Source organism: Bombina bombina, unplaced genomic scaffold (assembly GCF_027579735.1).
Source record: "Bombina bombina isolate aBomBom1 unplaced genomic scaffold, aBomBom1.pri scaffold_491, whole genome shotgun sequence".
NCBI classification, from domain to species: Eukaryota; Metazoa; Chordata; class Amphibia; order Anura; family Bombinatoridae; genus Bombina; species Bombina bombina.
The window spans coordinates 224,864-241,377 of NW_026510828.1; the positions used below are offsets into that span (position 1 = coordinate 224,864).

The 16,514-nt window shown below is 35.1% G+C and overlaps 1 protein-coding gene across 1 annotated transcript in view; it reads right to left on the reverse strand.

Annotated features, from left to right (window-relative positions):
- LOC128643478 (dynactin subunit 6) overlaps positions 1-12,783 on the reverse strand; it is a 37,002-nt gene extending 24,219 nt beyond the window's left edge. The window contains exons 1-4 of the mRNA XM_053696324.1: positions 12,720-12,783; positions 8,729-8,793; positions 7,179-7,284; positions 6,088-6,176 (exon numbers count right to left, since the gene is read on the reverse strand). Of these exons, the coding sequence (XP_053552299.1) occupies positions 6,088-6,176; positions 7,179-7,284; positions 8,729-8,793; positions 12,720-12,757 (298 nt within the window). The 5' untranslated portion in view covers positions 12,758-12,783. The remainder of the gene's footprint in view (positions 1-6,087; positions 6,177-7,178; positions 7,285-8,728; positions 8,794-12,719) is intronic.
- Between the last annotated feature and the right edge of the window lie 3,731 nt (positions 12,784-16,514).

Here is a 16,514-nt window from a genome sequence, read left to right on the forward strand (position 1 = left end):
TTCATACTCTTTTTTTAAGCGAAATTTGAAAAAGTGTTCACAAAAAGTAGCTTTTTTTTTCAACACAGAATGCAAACACACTGAGCAATGAACAAAAACCAAACAAAAATAGTAACGTAAACTCTAGAAAAGCTGTTATGATGAGGTTATAATGCCAAATATGGTAGGATTGCCCTGCTACACAACCTTACTAGAACCTAATAATGGCTCATACGGAAAAAAGGTTATGGGTAAAGTACTAGACAAAACCTCTCTTACCATCATCCTATATAAACCCTGCACAGCTCTTTAAATAATACTTAAAGTGAATGTCAACTTGAGCATAGTCGCTCAAGTCATAGGAAAGAGCTTTAAAAATGAATGAGAGTTTCATTCATCAATTGTGTAGTATATACTTATCTTCTGCGATTTGTATCTTGTAATGATAGAAGGATAAGCTCTGTTCCTCCGTCGGCCATATTCATCAATTGATTGATAGATGATCCACCAATAGTTGTTTCCCCTGGGCCTTGACGTTTGTGCACAGGGGCTGAACGCCCTGGATGGGGGGACAGGGACAACTATTAGTTGATTGCAGATTGGTCATCTGTCAATCAATTGATGAATATGGCGGGCGGAAGAACGGCGCTTATCCTATCATTCCAAGGTACAAATCACAGAAGATAAGTATATACTACACAAATGATGAATGAAACTCTCATTCATTTTTAAAATTCTTTCCTATGACTTGAGCGACTATGCTCAAGTTGACATTCACTTTAACTACGCAAAGATGTTAATCCTGAGGTATTGGAGGAATATGAAAGTACCTACCTTCCCCTAGTGGTTTAGAGAAGTGGAATATATCCTCTCATAAGAAAGCAAATCATAGCGCATTGCTTTAATGGTAAAATTGTCAAATTCGGCCATATACAATGCACTACTTTGACTCTGTTACACAGTCTGAGAGTTAAATTTATAGCATATACATCAAGTAAAATGTATACATATTCAATATGGAGTTAATCAATTGTGTTCACTTTCAAGGGCCTTAGTGGAAGTAGATGACCGTAAACACCATGAGATTTTTATATAAAATGTTTAGTGATGTGTAATGAAACAACTTTGCTATATATTTTCATTATTTATTTTGCCCCATTTTCATGTTATTTAGCGCTGGAAATCAAGGCTAAATCTGCTACATATGAGTCCATAATTGGCTTTTATCAGATAACAACTGCAAAGCAATTCATTTTATATTAAATTTCTGACTGCGCCTTGCCTTGTTAGCTGCTGTCTAAATCCCAGATGGCTCCCCCAAATAAGGCAAATGGCGGGTGGCATTTGGATATTAAAAATATTTGCAACAAAAAGGATGTTAATTTGTTTTAAAAATGTTTAGATTTGGCTGATATGTTCTATAGCAACACAACAGAAATGTCCTATAATTACAAGGTTTTTACTGCCCCTTTAACTTCCCCTTATTGCTAATTTCCATTGTGTGTTTTATTTTATATTTTTATGACCATGAACATAACTCTTGAATAAAAAAATTGTACCTTATGTTAAATAAAAAAAGTAATCTCTCTCCTTCCTTAGTAATGTCTAACTGTAAAGTAAATAACTGAAATTTGACCATGTACTTCTTCAATACTGAGACTGTATAACTCTGTTATGGTTTATTTTGTGCTCATTCTCCATTTTATTGGTTTGTATGAACATTTTTCAATAAAGATATTTAAAAAGAAAGTCAACACCAGAATTGTTGGTGTTTAAAAAGATAGATAATCCCTTAATTGCCTATTCCCCAGTTTTGCATAACCAACACAGTTATAATAATACGTTTTACCTCTGTGATTACCTTGTATCTAAGCCTCTGCAGACTGCCCCTTATTTCAGTTCTTTTGACAGACTTGCATTTTAGCCAATCATTGCTCACTCCTCTGTAAATTCATGTGCATGAGCTCAATGTTATCTATATGAAACACATAAACAAACACCCTCTAGTGGTGAAAAACTGTCAAAATGCATTTAGATTAGAGGTGGCCTTCAAGGTCTAAGAAATTAGCATATGAACCTCCTAGGTTTAGTTTTCAACTAAGAATACCAAGAGAACAAAGCAAAATTGGTGATAAAAGTAAATTGGAAAGTTGCTTAAAATTACACGCCCTATTTTAATCATGAAAGTTTTTTTTGGACTTGACTGTCCCTTTAAATAAAAAAAAAGGTCACATAAAGGACTAAGGCTGTCATCAAACTGCTATTTTCATCTAAAAGTTTTTGGCCCCACCTACTAAGAGGACTAAGTGAAATCAGGTGAAGAGGGAATGGATGTATCAGAAGTGCTTTAATGAATTATCTAGTGACTGATATGTATTTAATGAAGATATCTCTATGCAGATAAATAGACGATTCCTGACTTCTATGATCGAATCAACATATATAATGTATTAAATGGATTATTAAAAATAGGAGATTTAATGTATAGTTACAATATTTTTATATTTTATAAATTTAATATGAAAAGTATGTATCAACATACGGAATAATACTTAAAGGGACAGTATACACTCATTTTCATATCACTGCATGTAATAGACACTAATATAAAGAATAAGATGCACAGATACTGATATAAAAATCCAGTATAAAACTGTTTAAAAACTTACTTAGAAGCTCTCAATTTAGCTCTGCTGAATAGGTAGCTGGAAAGCCCACTGCAAGTGGCAAATAAGACACTCCCCCCTCCCCCTTCTTTTGCATATGAAAAGACCCTTTACACAAACAGGAGCAAGCTGGCGTAGGTAGCTGACGGTATTCTCATAAAACTTTGGGGCTTGGTTAGGAGTCTGAAAATCAGAGCAAAGTTATTTAAAAATAAGCAAAACTATACATTTAAAAAAAACAAACAAAAAAAAAAAAACAACTTTATGGGCTATATAAATAGATCATCTACAAAACATTTATGCAAAGAAAAAATGAGTGTATAATGACCCTTAAGGCTTTTCTGTTTTGTACTGTGAGAATGTTGATTACTGTGGCAAGAAGGGAACAAATAAGGTAGAAGTGGGCATTTCCAATTTTAACCAATAACTGCTTTGTGTTTTAAATGGTGTATGGTAACACAAGTGTAATAAGGTCTATGATTAAGGCTCTTTGCTTACTTTTTCTTTGGCGATACCATGTTTTTAATTTAATGGGATAAAGTTGTGATTTTATTGAAGATTTATCTGTGAATGAGCTAATTCTTTAAGTGAAATATGCACAGTGTTGGATGACTGGAGTCTTATTTTAAGCTACCAAATCAAATCCTTTTTTATAAAAGCCTAGCTGAGGGACGACTACTTTGAATTTCACAGATGCTCTGAACAATAAAGTATTTTGAGTTGATTTCCTAAAGAGAGGCTCTCTATCCTTACCTTATTTGTCCTTTTCCGCCCTCTGCAGTGAGCGTTTGTTATCTTACAGAGGTAGGGTGTGACAGCCAATCAAAAGCTGTAAGATTCCTTCTAAATGTGTGTACTCATACTGTCTTCTCTTAGCTTCTGTTCAAGGGTCTGAAGAGGTAGTGAGTGACTTGCTGTTTTAAGCAGCATGGTTGGTCTTACAGATCTTCTGAGACCCAACACTTGAGAACGAGAGAAGTAAGCACGAGTATGTTCCTTTACTTTCTATAGAAGATTTACAGCTTACGATTGGCTGTAGCACTCTGAATCAGTAGGAAAATAAAACACAGAAGGCCAAGTCGAGAGGAGGATTAATAAGGTAAATGTATTTATAAAATAATGCATTACTATTCTTATATACAGGACTTTAAAGGTAAGTGACCTTTCTACTCATTCATTTGGGACAGATTTTGTGTCATGTTAAAGGGACAGTGAACACCTTGTAATTAATGTGGTGTTGCTTAAGAATAACATATCAGCCAAGTCTAAACATTTTGAAAACAAATTAACATCTTGTTTGCTGAAATTGTTTTTCAATAGCCAAACTCCCCACACCACTTGCCATTATGTGAAGGAGCCAATCAAGGTTTGAGTCTGTAGACAACAGGATTAGACAGTCATTAGGTTAGTATAAAGTAAACTGTTTTGCCATTGCTATCTGTTAAAGCCAATTAGGGAAAATGTATAGCAGAGATTAAGTTATGTTTACAACTGAGAATTAGAAAATCTACAATTTGCAGGCGAAATTACATGAAAGGGGGGCAAAATAAATAAGTATATTGCAACATTGTTTTACTACACAAATAACTATATTAAAATCTCTGTCTGCCTGTAAGCTTTGAAGGGACAAGTATTTTTTTTAAAATATATGCACAATGTACATCTGCAGACAAATGATATATATATATATATATTCCACTGCAGGGCTCTGCACTCACTTTAACCAGCAACTGCCCAGGGTGCTTCAAATAATCATACAAAATCCATCATAATGATACAATAAAGTATTATTGTTATATTTAGCGCTGCGGAATCTGTTGGCGCTCTACAAATAACCGATAATAATAATATTTGTCAAGACCCGGTGAGTATAGAATCGCACTGGCTTGCAGTCCATGTCAAATAGCAAGAGTATGTTTATCTTATCTCCTTTCCCATGACCAATTAAAGACAGATATAAACGAGCTCCCGCACTGATCATGCAATCATATGTAGAATGTTATAGTGCCCTGTATCCTGCTGTTAAAAAAAAAGACAATATCTTTCTCTTTTTTTGAAGTGTCTAGTCAGGTCTGAATAAGTTCTTAGGCAGGCATCTAGTCAGGGGGGCAGTATGTCTGAAAAGAGGGTGTATAAGCTAAAATCTAAGATTGTATATGTCTGTTTTTCTTTTCTATTGTAAATCTAATATTCGTCCTTTATCCTTGTCCAAACTACTGCATTTCAGCCTGTATCTGTAAAAAAGTCACTTAATAGAATACTGATACTCTAAATATTTCTGTGGGCATATATATATATATATATGTGTATTAGTGTATATGCACAAATGTATGTATGTATGTATGCATGAATACTAATGTGTGCATTTATACTACTACATATATTTGCTGAATGTTAAAGCTAGGATAGGACTGGATTGATAGGAATGTCTCAGAAAGCACACATTAGTTAATGCTTTTTTCTGGTGCTGACCTTTGCCCCTTTGATTTATGGTCAGACATACTGAACAGAATTTGCAGACTTAAACTTTGTAAACAAATGTTATTTATTTCTGTTGTAAATATATTTGAAAACCCCTTGCTTTTGTTAGCCTAGCCAATCATGAAATGTATTAGCCTAGATATGGAGATCAGGAATGCCCTGTCTCCTGCGTATAAATATCTGGGAGCAGACTGACCCCCCCCCCCCAGAAAAAAAACCTTGTTTTGTTTCTCTCCATACTGCAGTGTGCCTGTCAATAAAATCCTCTCTAACCTGTCGTGGTCTGAAGAGATAATTATGTCCAGGGTGAATATCACCAACTATGTATAGTATTGCACATTTTATGGGGTGGTGCGGGACTTTAAAGGAGCACTAAAGACAAATTTAAGTGTTCATGATTCAGATAGAGCACTAAATTTTAAACCATTTTTCAATTCACTTCTATTATCTAAATGTGCAGTCTTTTTTAAATACACACTTTCTACGGTACCAGCTCCTACTGAGTATGTGCAAGAAAGAATTCACATTGTGATTGGCTGATGACTGTCACATGATGCAGTGGGAAGAAAAATAGAACTACCTTAAAAAATTTGCCCAAAAGAAATTTACAACTAATATATAATTCTAAGAACTTTTGCATTGTCTTTTCATTATGCATTTGTTGATTATGTTATTATGTTTAGTGTTCCTTTTTTAACTGTGTGATTAACCCCTTTGTGAGGGTTAAACACATAGAATTACAATATTGCTAGTGTTAAAATCACATGACAGATTTGAGCATGTAATTTTAACACTATAATGGTCCTCTAAAGACATTATGGCTAAGGCTCCCAAGATTTCATTCCTTGCAAAGCTTTATGAGTTAAAGTATGGATTTGAGTTTATGTCCTACATATGTTTGGTTCACAACGTAGTTCTAAAAGTCTCACTGCTTTATAGATCACACAAGTAAAAAGGATACAGCAGCCAACTTCAAACACATTGTTGGTACCGATGATCATTGGTTTTGGTTCCACATCGTCTGAGTCGGGTGCAATGTTCTCGGGAAAACTGCAGAAACATTTAACAATGGTTATAAATGTTTTATGTATTCATATTTACTACTCTGACAAAATGCAGCAACCACATTAACAGTGTAATATAAAATGTTTAAAGGGATACAAAAACCCATTTTTTTCTTTCATGATTCAGATAGAGTAGCAATTTTAAGCAACTTTCTGCTTTACTCCTATTATCATTTTTTCTTTGTTCTCTTAGTATCTTAATTGAAAAGCAGGATTTTATGCTTAGGAGCTGGCCCAATTTTGGTTCAGAACCTGGGTAGCACGTGCTGATTGGTGGCTTGCATGAAGAGGACAGAATGCAACTTAAAGGGACAGTCAACACAAGAATTTTTGTTGTTTAAAAAGATAGATAATCCCTTTATTACACATTCCCCAGTTTTGCATAACCAACACTGTTATATTAATACACTTTTTACTTCTGTGACTAACTTGTATCTAAGCATCTTCTGACCATCCCTCATCACATGACTTTTAGTTATTATCTATTGACTTGCATTTTAGCCAATTAGTGCAGTGTCTGCCACTAGCCAAGGGCGTGATCACAATGTTATCTATATGGCTTACATGAGCTAGCTCTCCCCTGCTGTGAAAATCAAATAAAAAAGAGGAGGACTTCAAGGGCTTAGAAATTATCATATCAGCCTTCCTAGGTTTGCTTTCAACTAAGAATACCAAGAGAACAAAGCAAAATTGTTGATAAAAGTACATTGGAAAGTTGTTTAAAATGACATGCCCTATTTGAAAAATGAAAGGTTTTTTTGGACTTGACTGTCCCTTTAAGTTCTCAGCATGTCACCTCCCTTGTGTCACAATAGGCATTGACTATGCTGAGAATTTTTAAAGTTTACTTTGATTGAAAATTTATTTTTTATTTCATTTTTACTAAAAGGAACACTCATATCCCTTGAAGCATATATTTAGCTTGGGTTTTTAGCATTAGAATCACTCTTTAATATGAAAACGGGGGAAAATACTATATTTGCTTCACCTGTTTATTATAAGAGCCTGCTCCTCAATCAAGTTTCCTTCACCAATAATGATTGGACCTGCTTCAGCAATAATCTTCGCTTTGGGATGAACCACAGTTCTTGGCCCTTTAAGAAAAGAAGAAAAATGAGCAGTAGCCTATTTTTTTTAAACATAAGTACAAAATGTTTTTTTTAGAAACATAACCAATCAATTGATTATATATATATTACAGCATCCCTTCCCAGTGCATTCAATGTGTTCTGGACCACAACTAAAACTTAGAAAAAGCCATCTGTAATCTTTTTGGAAATATGGTTCAATCTCTTGGAAGTATCTGTCATCTGATGAGATAATCTGCCGCTGGTTATACGGTGCTCTGACAAAATGCAGAAAGACATTTGGCAGAAGGACATTTGGCAGACGGACATTTGGCCGACAGACATTTGGCTGACAGACAGAAAGCTAAAGAATGTTCCGATTTCGGCCGAGGGCAGATACGTTCCAGAGTGCTCTGTTCTAATCAGAGCCTCGGGCGCCGCAACTGCCTCTGGGAACCTTACCATGGGTCCCAGGCCGCACATTTTGTAATTCTCTGTCTGGGAAATTATCTATCTATCAAATCTATCTATTTATCTATCAAATCTATCTATCTATCGTATCTATCAAATGTATCTATTGCATCTATTGATCTATCTATCTAATCTATGTATCTATCTATCAAATCTATCTATCTAGTGGCCGGACTGTTATCTGACAGCCACTTGTGTTTCGGCCAAATGTCCGTCGGCCAAATGTCCATCGGCCAAGTGTCCGTCGGCTAAAAGTCCGGCCACGGGTTATACCGACATGTGAACTGGATAAAAGATATGCAAGATGCCTCTCAGCCAAGCCAAACACTTTTGAGGACTCCCACAGAAAATAGGAGATCCATGTCCCAGATTTTTTTTTTGTTAGCAATAATGTAGGCAATTAAACCTAATCTGTTAAAGGGGCTTACAACACCACAATTTTCTTTCAGGATTCATATGGAGCATGCAATTTTCTAGTTTACTTCTAGTATCAAATATTTTCTCTCTTATCTTAGTATCTTTGGTTGAAAAGCACTATATGGCAATAGTTTTGCAACAATGTTTTACCATGAATTCAAGCTTCTTTTTAAAAATACTTACCTTTCTTTATTGAAAGAAGACCGGCGATCCTCCGCCCGCAGCTCCTGCTGTAGTTAGCACAACGATGACGGATTCGGCTTCCTCCAATCGATCTGCTACAGCAGGAGCTGCGGATGGAGAATCGCTGGTCTGGTTTTCCTAAAGAAAAAGGTATTTTAAAAAAGAAGCTTCATTGTAAAGTTTAATGAATGAAAGTGCCCCTGTTTTTAAGAGTTTTTTTAGATACCGGGCACTTTTCATTAAATTTTATATTCACTTTTAGCCCATCTATATGAAAGATTATTAATGACAGGAAAAATAAGCTAGACAAAAAAAAAACCAAAGGAAGAAAGAAAGAAATGAAAAAGATAAATTACAATACTGGGATAGTAAAAAGATTGATAAAATGAATCATACTGACCTATTGTAACATCGCCTTTGATTTCACTTTCCACACAGACAACTGCACCTGGAGCAATCTTCACACTAAGAGGACAAAATAATTTTCACAATTAACCAATAGTTTACACACTAAAAAATATTTATCAACTTTGCACATAAGGTTGATCATATTAACAAAAACCTCCCTCACATATCTGGCTAAAATTAAAAACAAACCTGGTCTTAAAGTGATGGTAAATCCTAGCATTTGTGAAACGCTAGGATTTACCATCGTAACAAATAAAGGGGACTTTCTTTCATGAAGTATAAAATACTTCATTCTGAAAGCCCCTTTAATTTATTAGCAGTGGTCGCTGCGCTAAGCTGCTAAAGGCAGCCCACGGCAGAACGCTATTTGGCTGAGAGGTGATATTTCCACCTCTTAGCCAATAGCCGTGCGGGAAATCCAGCTTGGCCCTGTGTTTTGCTACTGGCCAAATAGCGTTCTCCTGTGGGCTGCCTTTAGCAGTTCAGCACAGCGAACGCTGCTAACAAATAAAGGGGCTTTCAGAGTTTCAGAATAAAGTATTTTATACTTCATGAATGAAAGTCCCCTTTATTTGTTACAATGGTAAATCCTAGCGTTTCACAAACGCTAAGATTTACCATCACTTTAAGTTTTCTAGGTTTTTTGTAGGCCACTATTTTTGAACATGCACATAACACTGCGTTAAAGGGACACTGAACCCAAATTTTTTCTTTCATGGATCAGATAGAGCATGCAAATTTAAGCAACTTTCTAATTTACTCCTATTATGAATTTTTCTTCGTTCTCTTGCTTTCTTTATTTGAAAAAGTAGGTAACTAAGATATTTTTTGGGTCTGCACCATGGAAAGCACTTGTTTATTGGTGGGTGAATTTATCCACCAATCAGCAAGAACAACACAGTGTGTTTATCAAAAATGGGCCGGCATCTAAACTTACATTCTTGCATTTCAAATAAAGATACCAAGAGAATGAAGAAAATTTGATAATAGGAGTAAATTAGAAAGTTGCTTAAAATTGCATGCTCTATCTGAATCATGAAAGAAAAAAATTTGGGTTCAGTGTCCCTTTAACCGCATTGCTTTTTATATAAAGGTTTCTTTAAAATGAAGAAATACTTGGGGATACCCTTCATCAGATGGGCAAATGCGTACTTCTTTATAGTACAAAAAGGAATATAGGAGCACCGAGTCTGAAACAAGTTTAAAAATACTTTATTGGTAAATATTTATTTACACAGGGTCCAGTGACCCCCAGGGTACTTCTTTATATCTTCCTTTCTCCCAATACTGGCCCCAATCTCACATCTCCCTTACCTTGTGCCACCTTTTAGTTTTCCTGCTAATATGTATCCCTTCCATCCTGATTTTTAGTTCTGGAGTTCTATTTTGAGTTGCTTCCTTATTCACCTCCTATACTTATCTTTGTTTCATATTTCTTTTTTTATTTCTTTTGTATACTTCATCCTTAGCTTTTAGCTATAATCTGTAATGCTAGCATGAAAATTATTGAATTATTTCTAGCTCTTACAGGGTTATAATCTTCGGATGCTTCAAAAATAAATTAAGACTGCTCTGCACTGATCTCTTTTTAGCCATGGCTTTAAAATTGTAGGGGCATTTAGAACATTGTTGCAGTTCATTCATCTTTGGATATTTGAAACAAGGTCAGATATTTATAATGTCCCTGGGTGAACACTGGCAAATCATTTGGTCATTTTGATTTAGAAAACTGAAGTTTTATGCTATAATATGCTGCCCTGGTCTAGGTCTTAATAAAAATAATAATAATTTAAAAAAAAAAAAATATATATATATATATATATATATATATATATATATATATATATATATATATATATATATACACAGTATATATATTTGCCTTAAAGGGACAGTAAAGTCATAATTATACATTCATGATTTAGACAGAGCATACAATTTTAAACAACTTTCCAATTTACTTCTATTATTTAATTTGCTTCCTTCTCTTGTTATCCTTTACTGAAAGGTTTATCTAGGTAAGCTCAGGAGCAACAATAAACCTAGTTTCTAGCTGCTGATTGGTGGCTGCATATATATATATATATATATATATATATATATATATATATATATATACATATATATATATATATACCAATTGTCATTGACTCACCTATGTGTTCAGTTAGAAACCAGCAGTGCATTGCTGCTCCATCAACAAATGATACCAAGAGAATGAAGCAAATTTGATAAAAGATGTAAACTGGAAAGTTGTTTATAATTGTTTTTTCTTTTTACCTAAATCATGAAATAATTTTTTTGGGGTTTCATGTCCCTTTAATACTCAAGGGTACAGTAAACACCAACAAGTTGCAGGTATAATATTGTTACTAAATCAAAGTATAGTGCATACAGGTGCAGCTACAAGGGCTCTGCACTCACCCCAAAGAGATATAAACGTCCAAAAGAGTAACAGCACAGCTTTGTCTGATTCACAATATGTTTATTGGGACATCATTATAAAAACATATCAGCACGACGTTTCGGTCAAAAGACCTTAATCTTACAACATGATTAAGGTGTTTTAACCGAAACGGTGTGCTGATATGTTTTTATGATGATGTCCCAATAAACATATTGTGAATCAGACAAAGCTGTGCTGTTACTCTTTTGGACATAATATTGTTACTAAACAGAACACAGCATTGATTAATTATATACCATCAATACATAATTCACAATATTTGCAGGACACTTCTCAATCATCAGCCCTACATAAAAAAGTCACCTATCCATATTAAAGGGCAGTAAACACATTGAGATAGTTATCAAAAGTTTGGTTGTGTGTAGTAAAAACCCTTTGCAATATACTTTGATTATATATTTTGCCTTTTCATGTGATTTAGGTCTGAAAATCGTGGATTTTCTATTTCTCAGAACTGTTAATGCACCCTGCAACACATATTTCAGCAGATAACTGCAAAACAATGCGCTTTATATTAAAGGGACACTGTACTCTAGGTTTTTCTATGCATGTTTTGTAGATCATCCATTTACATAGCAAATCTGGGTGTGTTTTTGTAAAAATGTATAGTTTTGCTTATTTTTAAATAACATTGTGCTGATTTTTAAAATCCTAACAATTGTATACAGCCCCTGTATACAGACTTCAGACTGCTTCTGTTTGTATAATGGGTCTTTTCATATGCAGGGGGGTTCTGCTCTCAGCCCCTTTCAGTGGGTGTCCCAGCCTAACCTCATCAACAGTGCTAAATTGGAAGCTTCTAAGTACATTTTTATTACATGCAGTTAAATGAAAACTGGTGTATACTGTCCCTTTAACATAATGACCATGGTTAGCCTCAGACACAAGCCCAGATTGGCTCCTTCGGATAAGGCAAGTGGTGGGAAGAGTTTGGCTATTGAAGAAAGAAAAAAAAAAACAATTGCAGAGATGCTAATTTGTTTTAAAAATGTTTACACTTGGCTGATATATGTTCCTATAGCAAGACATCAGAAATATCTTGCAATTACAAGGTGTTTATGATATCTTTAACATTTAAAGAAATATTAAAGTATGTTCTCTGTTACAGATGAAATGGAGCATTTTAAAATGTGGTTTTTTTTTAAACCGATGATCCTATGATTAGACAAAAATGTGATGCTCTTACACTTGAGGGGTGTACGTTTAACTCTACAACAAAAGAGATGTGGGTGACATCCATATAAACCAGTTGTCCACAAAAATGCACTTCCTGTTAAACCAGATTTATCGTAACCTTTATTACTAGAAATATATTTTAAGATTTTAAATACTGTACTTTTGTATATATGATCAATGCAAATACATGTTTACATATAATACGTAGCTCCCATTGACAGTATATATATATAAATCACAGCAAATCATCAACACACGAGATAAGATTCGTGCTAAAATACTTCTAAGTATTCACACAAACTCTATCCGGTGTTATAGTAAGTAGAAATGGTCCTGTCACCTCTTCTGGAGAAGTACTTGCTTGTTCAGATCCGCCATCTTCTAGTGGGTGGAGAAGCAGCTCCGCTTTCGACTGCATTACCTAAACAAGCTACACTGCTAGACAAGACTAGCCGATTGGAACGCATAACAAACTAGAGTGGAACGCAATAGTTATTGATGGTCACTGACATAATATGAGTAGTTAGGAGGATCAGTGATCAGTGCTTTTGGCGAAATCTGTGCACTGCAGAACTTCACATGCGGTATGTGTCTTGAAAGGGCATGGATTACGGTGTGATACACGGTATTAGGACTTTTCCATGCAACACTGGATCATTAAAATCACTCTATAGAAGAAAAAAGGCCAAAATCTCTTCTTGTTATAATCCACACTTATTTGTTTAGTAATTTCTAATTATTAATACTGTTCTAAGACATTAAAATACAAAATTAGTAATGAAATATGCAAATACCCTAAAAAATAAATGCTAAAAATGGTGTTTAGCGTCTATATCAAGAGCTACAACAGTTACTAAAATCAGGTTGTACATTTTAAATGTGCCTGATCTGATGCAGAGATTAAATTATTTTGAAAAAAATCCAATACTTAAAGGGACAGTCAACACCAAAATTATTATTGTTTTAAAAGATAGATAAAGCCTTTACTACCCATTCCCCAGCTTTGCACAACAAACATTGTTATATTTATATACTTTATAACATTTAAACCTCTAAATTGCTGCCTTTTTCTAAGCCACTAGAGATAGCATCTTATCACATGCTTTTTTATTAGCTTTTTACAACAGGAGACTGATAGTTCATGTGAGCCATATAGAAAACATTATGCTCATGCCCTTGGAGCTGTTGCTCACAATTCACTAATTGGTGAAAAAAAATGCAAATCAATAGATATAAATAAATAGCCATGTGATCAGGGGGCTGTCAAAAGAGGCTTATATACAAGGTAATCACAGAGGTTAAAAGTATATTAATATAACCATGTTGGTTATGCAAAACTAGGGACTGGGTAATTAAGGGATTATCTATCTTTTTAAACAATAAAGATTTTGGAGTTGATTGTCCCTTTAAAAGGGCTCAAATTATCAAGCCCTTCACCTCCCTTCGACTGCAGGTTCTCTACCTTAGGGGCAGGTGGTGGTTAGGGTTGCCAGCCGTGCTCCATAAAAATTCCGGACGGCCTATAGTTGACACGGGACGAAGCTGGTTTCACACAATGTCCCCACAAAAGCTCAACCTTAGGCTCCACCCTTGATCCCACCACATATATTTTTCACCCCTTGGTTGCCAGTAACATGAACATAGTAGTGCTGTGACCACCTTGCCTGCCAGAAGTAATCACCCAGCAATGATTGAACACCCCATGGTTGTCTGTAACACATATAATAGAAAATGCACAGTGTAACTTTTTTTTAGCCATATTTCTAATGCATAAAGGCCTAGAAGGCCCTTTACATTTAGCTGACAGGGGTCTTTAAGTGTCCAGTGTTTTAGTACAGATTGTGCTGGACAGCCTGCTAAAATACTGGACACCCAAATATAATTATAAAACTGATACAGACATAAAGGCTTCTGAATGTGTGGACTCTACTATTAAATAATTACAGACCTAGCACCTGTAGTTTCATAGCTACACTGCACAATTACATATGCTAATTAGTATGGCTGGTAACCCCAGAGGTAATCACATGACATGATCCTGAGGCTCAGCTATAGCTCTGTAGATATTACCAGACCAAAGCAGTTCATGACATTTTAATAATCTATTCCCAACATATAAGCACTGGAAACTCAGGATTTATAATAGGAGTTTTGTTAGAACTTAAAGAGACAGTAAACACCTTGTAATTACAAGACATTTCTGCTACCGTCCTACAGAATAACATATCAGCCAAGTGTAAACATTTGTTTAACAAAATAAAATCCTTTTTACTGTAATTGGGTTTAAATAGAAAAATTGCACCCAACACTCACTTTATTTGGAGAAGCCAAAAAAGTTTAAGTCGGCAGACGACAAGGCTAATCATTGCCATTAAGTTAATATAAAGTTAATTGATTTGCAGTTCTTATCTTTTAAAACCAATTAGGAAAATATTTGATGCAGAGTTAGCTCTAAAAAGTCAGCAGGATGCAGCTACAACTCAATGTACAATTTTCAGAGCTAAATTACATGAAAAGGGGCAAAATAAATCATGAGTATATTTCAAAGTTGTTTTATTATACATAATTAAGCATCTTATATTAAAGCTACACTAATAACATAACTAAAAGTTCAACTGACAGTCATGATATAATGTGATGTCTGGTTGTCATGGTGACAGCCTTAGGGGAGTGGCTTATATGATGCAGCAGTTATGTCACAAAACCAACTGACAACACAAAGCAGCCACCCTCATAACTGCTGCTCACTTTACTAGAGTTGCCAGATTGATCCTGCTGAGCTTCAGTAATCAATGACATGCAGATATTAGTTATTTCACAGCTAGCACATTACAGTAAAGATAGTGTTTTACAACCACAGCTCTGTATATGTGCTAGAATGAAGAATAGTGACAACCTCCAACACAATGCAAATGGAATCCAGTGGGAACTGCAGGTATTGACACCAATTACTACAGGTAGTGTTACCATGATCACCCCAACTCAGTAGCTGAATAATACTAAATCACAATTATATATATATTGTAAAATAATACAGATAAATGACAGAAGTAATAGCTTAAACTTTGTAGCTTTCTATGGGCACCAATACTCTGAGACAAAACATAGCATACAAACTGTACATAATAATGATCAATATTATCTTCACACCTTTATTTAAAAATACATACCATTTGATAAATATTTTAATTTTTAAAATAATTATTTTAAACATTTTATAGCATTATAAGTATTATAGCCATAACTGTAGGATACAACAATGCCTTTCTGTGCTTCCACTACACATCTTTATAAGACTTGCAGCTGGCAGTAAAGGCTTTAAGCCAGCTTTAAGGATGGTAAGAATTACTGCATCAGAAGTCATTAGTCAAGGGGGTCTATTTATCAAACTCTGAACGGAGCTTGATGCCCTGTGTTTCTGGCGATCCTTCAGGCTCGCCAGAAACACAAGTTGTGAAGCAGCGGTCTAAAGACGGTTGAAGAAAAGGCAACTGGCGAGCTGAAATAAATTCAGATCAGACTGATGCTCATCTGGCCAGCAGTATACCTGTTTATGGCAGATATCCTCACGCTGCTAACTAACGTGCTGGGACGCTCATTAAACACTGTACTGTAAGGTGCAGCATCTGATGCAGCTGTTTGTTCTGTTTGACCTGGATGAAGAAAAGGCAACTGGCGATCTGAAATAAATTCAGATCAGACTGATGCTCATCTGGCCAGCAGTTTACACGCGTTTATGGCAAATGTCCTCAAGCTTGCAAACTCACTGGTGCTGGGACCCTCATTAAACACTGTACTGTAAGGTGCAGCATCTGATGCAGCTGTTTGTTCTGTTTGACCCGGAGGAAGGAAAGACAACTGGCAATCGGAAATAAATTCAGATCAGACTGATGCGCATTTGACCTGCAGTATGCACGCTGATAGCAGATGTCCTTCAAGGATTTTTATATTACTAAACTGTAAGTATCTAAGGTAAGATTTTTTGAGATTAAGACAAGCAAGACCTCTCCATACCACACTACATTGTAAATACAGATCCTGCTCCTACAGACATTTGCAGTGAGGTCAGATCATTGCTCACATTTATATTGCACTTTTCCTTTACTTTCCCATTTCATAAAAATCTTTAGCTTTA